This window comes from Megalops cyprinoides, chromosome 7 (assembly GCF_013368585.1).
Source record: "Megalops cyprinoides isolate fMegCyp1 chromosome 7, fMegCyp1.pri, whole genome shotgun sequence".
Classification (NCBI taxonomy): domain Eukaryota; kingdom Metazoa; phylum Chordata; class Actinopteri; order Elopiformes; family Megalopidae; genus Megalops; species Megalops cyprinoides.
The window spans coordinates 4,351,534-4,358,905 of NC_050589.1; the positions used below are offsets into that span (position 1 = coordinate 4,351,534).

Genomic DNA, 7,372 nt, shown 5'->3' on the forward strand with positions numbered 1-7,372 from the left:
ACACAATAATATAAGGTGTCAGTCATTATTGCCAGTCAGAATTATTCATTTCATTTGTATCAGCGAGAAGAGTGCAGAACAGTCTGCTTTGGGCAGACAGGTGGAATCTCATTTCATGACTTAATATGAGCCTGATGGAAAAGAGGTTAGACCAGCTTTTCATGTTGCAGGATGGGTTGCAAGATGAAAAAAAAGATAATGGAAGCAGGTTGTGGGACGCTTAAACAAGACTTGTATGCATAATTCAGTGTGACCCACAACATTCCCTCTGTCTAAAATGATAAACTATACTGTATTAGCTGCGTGTGTGATATAAATCTGTTATTCAGATCCAGTTCTAACATTTTCATAAACTTCTCTGACAAAAAAGTTTGTATCCAGACTGCGATAGGAACTATTCTATTTTAGCAGTTGGTAGTTGTCATAGTGACCTGGTGTATATAAGGACTAGGAGAAAAGACGTTTAAAAAAGGTCTTGTAATGTCAATGATTTGACTGTAGAAAACTGAATTTGCATCCACATGAAAGTTATTTTACAATTTGACATTTTTACCACACATACAGACAGGAACATGGGGTCATCAAAGCCAAAATCACCTTTCATTGTCTTTGTGTAAGTGGCAGCACTACGGCATAATGGAGCAGGGTTTATAACCTAAAATATTGTGGGTTCAATTCCCCACTGGGGCACTGCTGCTGTACCTTTGGGAACGATACTTAACCCAGAATTGCCTCAGTAAATATCCAGCTGTATAAATGATTACAATTATAAGTCCCGCTGGACAAGAATGTCTGCTAAATGACAATAGCGTAAAGTTCAGGGGAAAATGATTTGCGCATCTCAAACACAACCGCAGTAATTGGTGTATAACTGTAAAGTACAGTTAGCCTTTAGTGCTTCTGCCTGGTATAAACGCCTGTTGTCTTCATTTCATCTGTAACGGCAGTTTTGTTCCTCCTAACTTCTTCCACCCCTGGGCTCTGCCACAGCCTGTCAGCCTTCCCAGTGCAAATTCACTGCCTGCATAATTCATCCACCCACCAGTAGTAGGGTCAAACTGGAATAACTGTCTAGCACAGTGCAAATATACTGTTCAAGAAAATCACAAATATAGTGTATCTGCTTACAGTAACTGCTAATATTAAGACAGTTGCTGTTATTATTACTGGTGCTTAACATTTACATTTACATTCATTCATTTGGTTATTAGTTGCCTTTCCAAGATGCCAAAAACAAAGACTGGAACTAGCTGTCTAGATATATTAAGTTATGTCCAAAGGGTATTGATGTACAACATTAATGGGCGAGCTGTATTTTTTCTTGCCTTCACTGTATTTCAATATGAGTGGTGTGGCTGAAATTCAAAGGTTTCACATTCCTGGGTCTCCCACACTTACACAATTTACAATTTTCAACACTGCATTACTGGCAAAGATTTCAAGCTGTGTGAACAAAATGTGGTTTGCACTGGCTATTATCTTAGTCATTTTGTTATGTGTTCCTACATAATAAGACTTTTGTTCTCTCTATATCACTTCCAATAGAGCATAGTATGGCAGGTTATGTTGAGCTCAGTTCTCAAGAGTAAATTTTTTCATGCTAGCTAAAAATTACAACATCTGACATCTAGCCAGATATGAGATATTCTCTCATCTACCTTGCTGACAGCCTGATCTACAGTACATGACTATTATATGCAAATATATTGCCTATCATTGTGGCAAGTGTTGATAGCTTCACCACAGTGTATTACTGCTATGAATACTTATTTTATGAGCACAGGATTACAAAGCTTTTTTATATATAATAATAGCAATGCCAACATTCTCATCAGAACTTGAATAACCTTTTCTTCAGAAAACTTCACTCCACTTGCAATTCACATTTTATGGAAGATTATTTCTCTCTGGAATTCTTTGTCATTTACAATGGGTACAAGGAAAAATGTGCTCACACTGTAAAATATTGATAGAAAAAGTCTGAGATGTACTGCATGAGGTGTGTACTTTGCATTGGGCTGTCATTAGAGAAACATTGCGCCCGAAGAGGTGGAAAACATCCTTGGTAACTAAGCCAGGCTTATTAATAAATATCAACTTTCACAGGAACTAGATCGTGTAATTTTTGTCAATTAAAGGAATAAAAATGTTATTTAGATTCTTATTTACTACATAAACATAAAAAGATATATTACCAATAAATCATTCAGACAGTCTTTGGTCAATATTTTATCGATTATCATTTGACAGCCCGTATATCTATATACCCTCACGTGTCACAATGAAGAATATGTCACAACGTTAGAGTTCAGGCCTGTGTGCAACTAAAATGAAAACAGTTCGGTCTGTTTTGAAAGCTGATGCAGGGCGCCGTTTCACCCTCTCCAGTGCAAAGTTCCACATAACCGAGACGAATCTCGCTTCATCCTCGGGGCATGTAGTTAACGATTGCCTAAACTATTGCTTAAAATAGCCGTGACAGTGAAAGGTGACGTAAAACACAACAAATGAAAAGTAAAAACCATAACCAAAATAAACCTCCGAGACGGGTTCAAATAGGTAAACCGGGAACATGTGGGCAGTAGAAGATGAAACTAATATTGATATAATTGTTCTCTTGTCTGATTTTCACTCATCTCTTAAACATTTAGCATGAAGTAGTCCTCTGACACGACTGTGACAATAATTGGGCAATTAGAATCTCGAATCCCCCTTAACGTCGTAATGTTTAAGATTTTTTTTTCAGTTGTGGTGGATTTCCCAATCTAATTAACTCGAATCCCAGGGACCGGTCCTCTCTTCCTGAGATTAGTCATGGTTGATATTTTCTCAGGTTGCCGTGACGAAATCCGCCACAGATATAAAAGCGCACCTGCTGGCGATACCCTGCAAAAGGAGAGCGGACGAGAAATCAATCGAAACGCGCAGCATTCAAGTCCCTTCGACTGAACTGAACGTTTCAAAATGATATCAAACATCACCATCTATTGTGTCTCCTCGCTGCTTCTTTTAAATCTTGCTGGGGGTAAACCAGTGTCCAGCTTGCAGGTAAGTGTATATTAGCATGTTATTAATCTGTTATAATGCTCAATGCGTTAGTTCAATTATTGCACATGTCTTAGCGCTTAGATTCTATTAACAGGAAACGTAGACTTATATTTAACATAGGATGCCAACTTCCCGTTGCAGATAATGATGTACACAACCAATTAGCGTAATTATGCGTAATTATGGAGGGCTCAAAGTTACATCGTAGGATTGTTATATTGTAAAAATACATCAATTACTTAAAATGTGTTTCTGAACAACTGACATATTGAAATACTATTGTAAAATAAGATGGAAGAAAAGATCGTGATAATTTAAGAATGTGCAGTTAGATTATATTAAACGTATGTTAAGCATTTGTTGTATGTTATAAATTGGTGTTAAGTGCCAACCGTCTGTTGCCATTTGGCGGCTCTTCAGATGCACCTTGCATCATAAATCAGTAATGAGGAAATATCAATTAATCTCTGTTTGTCTTTACTCTGTCAGAGCCTGAAAGAGCTGTTGGGAGAAGAGAACAGTGTACCCTACGTTGAGTCGGAGGAGACCGAAGCAGAGGGGAAAGATCTGAACGCGGAGAGTGCAGCATTCAACGCGGGAGCGCTGCATTCTTGGGACCCTAACGCGAGCGATTCTGCACTTTCGGTGAAGGAAAACGCGCTCCTGCGTCTTCTCAATGACATTCTGTCATCCTCCAAGCGCTCCTGGACCAGATTCAAGAAAGGAGGTCTACGAAGCTGCTTTGGGGTCCGGCTCGAGCGGATTGGGTCGTTTAGTGGACTAGGGTGCTAAGTGGTAGGTTGGCTGTAAATGGCATGATAAGATAAAATAGATTAAAAAAAAAAACATTTCCATCAATTAATATCAATACCAAGCGATGTAATCAGGCAGCGTGTAAGTGTAATTATTCTCGTAACTTTGAAACAAAGTAAAATAAATAAATGACGTGGAATTTATTTTTCTCGATTATACTTTAAATTAATGATGTAGTTTTTGACTGCTGATGAAACGTTACAAATGTCATACGAGTCGGCAACGTATAGTAAGCAACTACAAACAGTGTACACAGTGTAGACATAATATTGAGAGAATTCAAAATTGCGGCTCGGCTAATGCAGATATCCTCATGATGTGATTTTTTTTTTGGCTCTCTCAGGTATGACGGAACGTTGACGACAGCGCAGGAATCTCCCCTTACTTGAACTCTTCGGACAGGACGTACCTCTTCAACCCAGAAACTTATGGCCTAAAAGTTTACAATAGTATTTATGATAAGATTATTTATTGAAGATTAAGTTTGTGTTTTGCTGTCTATTTAATGGCATTTGTTTAGACTTATATATATAATTATTTTCAAATGAACCTTCGACTGTTCTGCAGACTGGTGTTGTTTTATCTATTTATTTTATTGTATTTAAACATGCAATAGTAAGGCACTGAAGCGAAATAAATATTTTGCTTAATAAGTGAATGGTGACGAGTTTTACTCGTGCAGTTCAGCCTCTTGTTGCACACTAGAAATTCAGTAGCACACACATTGGATAAGTAAGTATGGATAAGAACTCTCACAAATATTTATCTTGAAAACCGACATTTAACAGGATATGACGCAATAGCAAGATCCACTGACATTAGTGACACATCCCCCCCCCCCATCTGTGGGCAGATGTTGCCCCTAATTTCAGGTCTAGGACCAGTTTTGCTGTTCATCTTATAATGGTTATAGTGGGGTCACTGGATCCAGATCAACACCTACTGACAGCTCCTGACTCGAGTAGGCTACCCCCCCCCCCCCCCCTTTGCAGTAGATGATAGATGGTGATTCGTTGTACCTGTGTAGACTTAGAGGCACTGTTTCTGCGTCTTGTCAAAGTATGGTGCTTACTCTGAATAATAGATTTGTGTAGCTTCTATTGGACAATAAAGTGCTCGCCTGCATTACGTTTTCGTATCTTGGAATCTTCGGCAGTGATTTTGTGAGAGGGTGCGTACAATCGTAGCGCGGGAAAGTGCTCCTGGCCGCCCATTCTCAGGCAGCGACAGACACAAAAGACATGCAACGGGAAGCAATAATAACACTATGCATATTGCAACGGGGGAATAACCATACTGTGTGTGGGCGTCAGCAAATATAACGGTTTTTTCTGATACCATCGTCATCATTAGTATGATAAACATCCTAATAATAATAACGATAATAATAATAATAATAATAATAATAATAATAATAATAATAATAATGTAATCCTCAACCATCCTCATCATCGTCGTCATCAGCAACAACAACATTTCGAGTATTCTGTAATAAATACAGGGTCTGATATAACTTGGGCTAAACTCTGCCAATCCCTCAGCCGGCAAGCCCTATGCGAGACAGAACTCTGTCTAGCCTAGACATTATCTTAAAAGGCAGTGCGTCCGGAGCACAGGGCGGCGCTCATATCAATACAGAGGCGACAGAATGTCAAGTTGATTTTTGTCATAACAAGCCACGACAGATACGGGCAGTTCGAGACAAATATATATAAGACCGGTTCGCGTTCACCAACTCACTAAACACACGACAGCGCGTCAATCACAAACTTGAACGACCTCGTGGACAGGATTGTCAAGAAATGGCGAAGTTTGGCATTTGCTTTGGATATATTCTACTTGTCCTAATGCAGAACATAGTGGCGCCAAATCCCTTGCTCAATAGGTACAATGACCAAGAGTTGGACAGTCTGAAGGTAAGACACTTCAAGAAAAAATATCTGAAATTTAAAAAAAAAACACAAAAATTGATAAACTCCATCAAAAGGTGCTGCGTTGTAGTTGTAATACATACAGTTAAGATTAAGTTAATGTATTTGCTAGACAGACGCCCATAACCAGGGAGACTTACTGTACATATGTTGCATTTTCTCTGAATATGTATTTATATAGCAGCTGGGTATCTACTGTAGTTTTTAATACTCTTCTCAAAGGTACAACAGCAATGACCTCCAGGAGATTTAAACATGGAACCTTCTGAGTACAATCCTGCTTTCCAACCATTTCTATATGCTTGCTTTCATATATCTCAACAGGACCTAATACACAGACTTGAGGAGAAGCTGACCTCCAACGATGAACCTGAAGTTTACCCAGGATATGAAGACGCAAAAGTGGATGCCGAGGAAGAAGCCGTTGACATTTCGCCCAGTGCCCTCCGCCAAGGCGAAGACAGCGTACTTATGAACACACCAGACAGAGCTCTCCCAGATAGTGCCGCAAGGTCACGGTTCCGAGATCTGGCAGGCTTGACAAGGACTGCCAAATCTTTCAACAGCTGTTTTGGTAACAGGATCGAAAGAATTGGGTCATGGAGTGGACTCGGATGCAACAGTATCAAGACCGGTAACTATCTGATCACGTTAATTCCACGTGAAGTTAACCTCAATCTAAACAGACTGTATCTTTCACCGTTATGTTTACTTAACGACATTTGGGCAATTTTAATCACGTAAAATTAACTGTCCGAAAGTTTGGCTGGGGCCCACTGGCCACCCGGGCCCACTGGCCTTTCCCTAACTTTATAAAAGTAACATTAACCTTAGTGATGAGGTATGATATATAATTCCAAATACCATAAAATTCTTCGGAAGAGTTCTGTGCTTTGATACTGATATTGGCCTTGAATAAATATTAGATTGTCATGACGTTATAACCCCAATACAAACACTCGTTTCCCTCACAGGAACGAAGAAGAGGATATTTGGGAACTGAACTCGGTTATTTCCAGCGCTGACTCCGGCTGCCTCGGGGTAGTCCTTTGGTGGCCTCCATACTGGAACAGTTATTGATGAAATAAAGTTTGCCTGTGTATTGTTGCCATTGATGTGCAGACGACTGATTCAGACCGAGCCCCCATCACCACTAAAATCCCACTGTGTGTAACCGATCACGCCCCCCCCCCCCCCCCCCCCCCCATGTTAAAATTTGAGCTGAAGACGTTTCCCATGATTTCACAAACCAATCATCTTGGAAAAACAAACGGTTATAGGGACTGCGTGCAGCAGGGTAGGGAATGTAATGTATTTTACCAAAGAGAATTGCCAAAGAATCTCAGAATAGGTTAGTAATTTTTATCTCAATGTAACATTGCTTAGAATGTACAGATTTAAAAAAAACTCCACCCGTGTTTACTGTCTTACCGTTTTCTACTTGTAATCATATGTACGAAAATATTATTTATAATAAACTACTTTTAACCAAGTCTGTGCTGTTTGGTGTTTAATTCAGTCATTTTTTTCTGCTTACACTGACTATTATGTGCAAAAATGACTTATGGCATATTAGTGCC

General features: G+C 39.3%; 2 protein-coding genes across 2 annotated transcripts; both read left to right on the top strand.

The window, feature by feature from the left end:
* The first annotated feature begins 2,910 nt into the window (after nucleotides 1-2,910).
* On the top strand, nucleotides 2,911-3,840 carry nppal (natriuretic peptide A-like). The gene is made up of 2 exons (XM_036532464.1): nucleotides 2,911-3,048; nucleotides 3,538-3,840. The coding sequence occupies exons 1-2, from the start codon at nucleotides 2,965-2,967 to the stop codon at nucleotides 3,838-3,840; spliced, it is 387 nt and encodes a 128-aa protein (XP_036388357.1). The 5' UTR covers nucleotides 2,911-2,964.
* Nucleotides 3,841-5,663: 1,823 nt separating this feature from the next.
* Nucleotides 5,664-6,795, top strand: LOC118780140 (ventricular natriuretic peptide-like). Its single transcript, XM_036532465.1, has 3 exons — nucleotides 5,664-5,777; nucleotides 6,117-6,426; nucleotides 6,767-6,795. The coding sequence occupies exons 1-3, from the start codon at nucleotides 5,664-5,666 to the stop codon at nucleotides 6,793-6,795; spliced, it is 453 nt and encodes a 150-aa protein (XP_036388358.1).
* The last annotated feature ends 577 nt before the right edge of the window (nucleotides 6,796-7,372 follow it).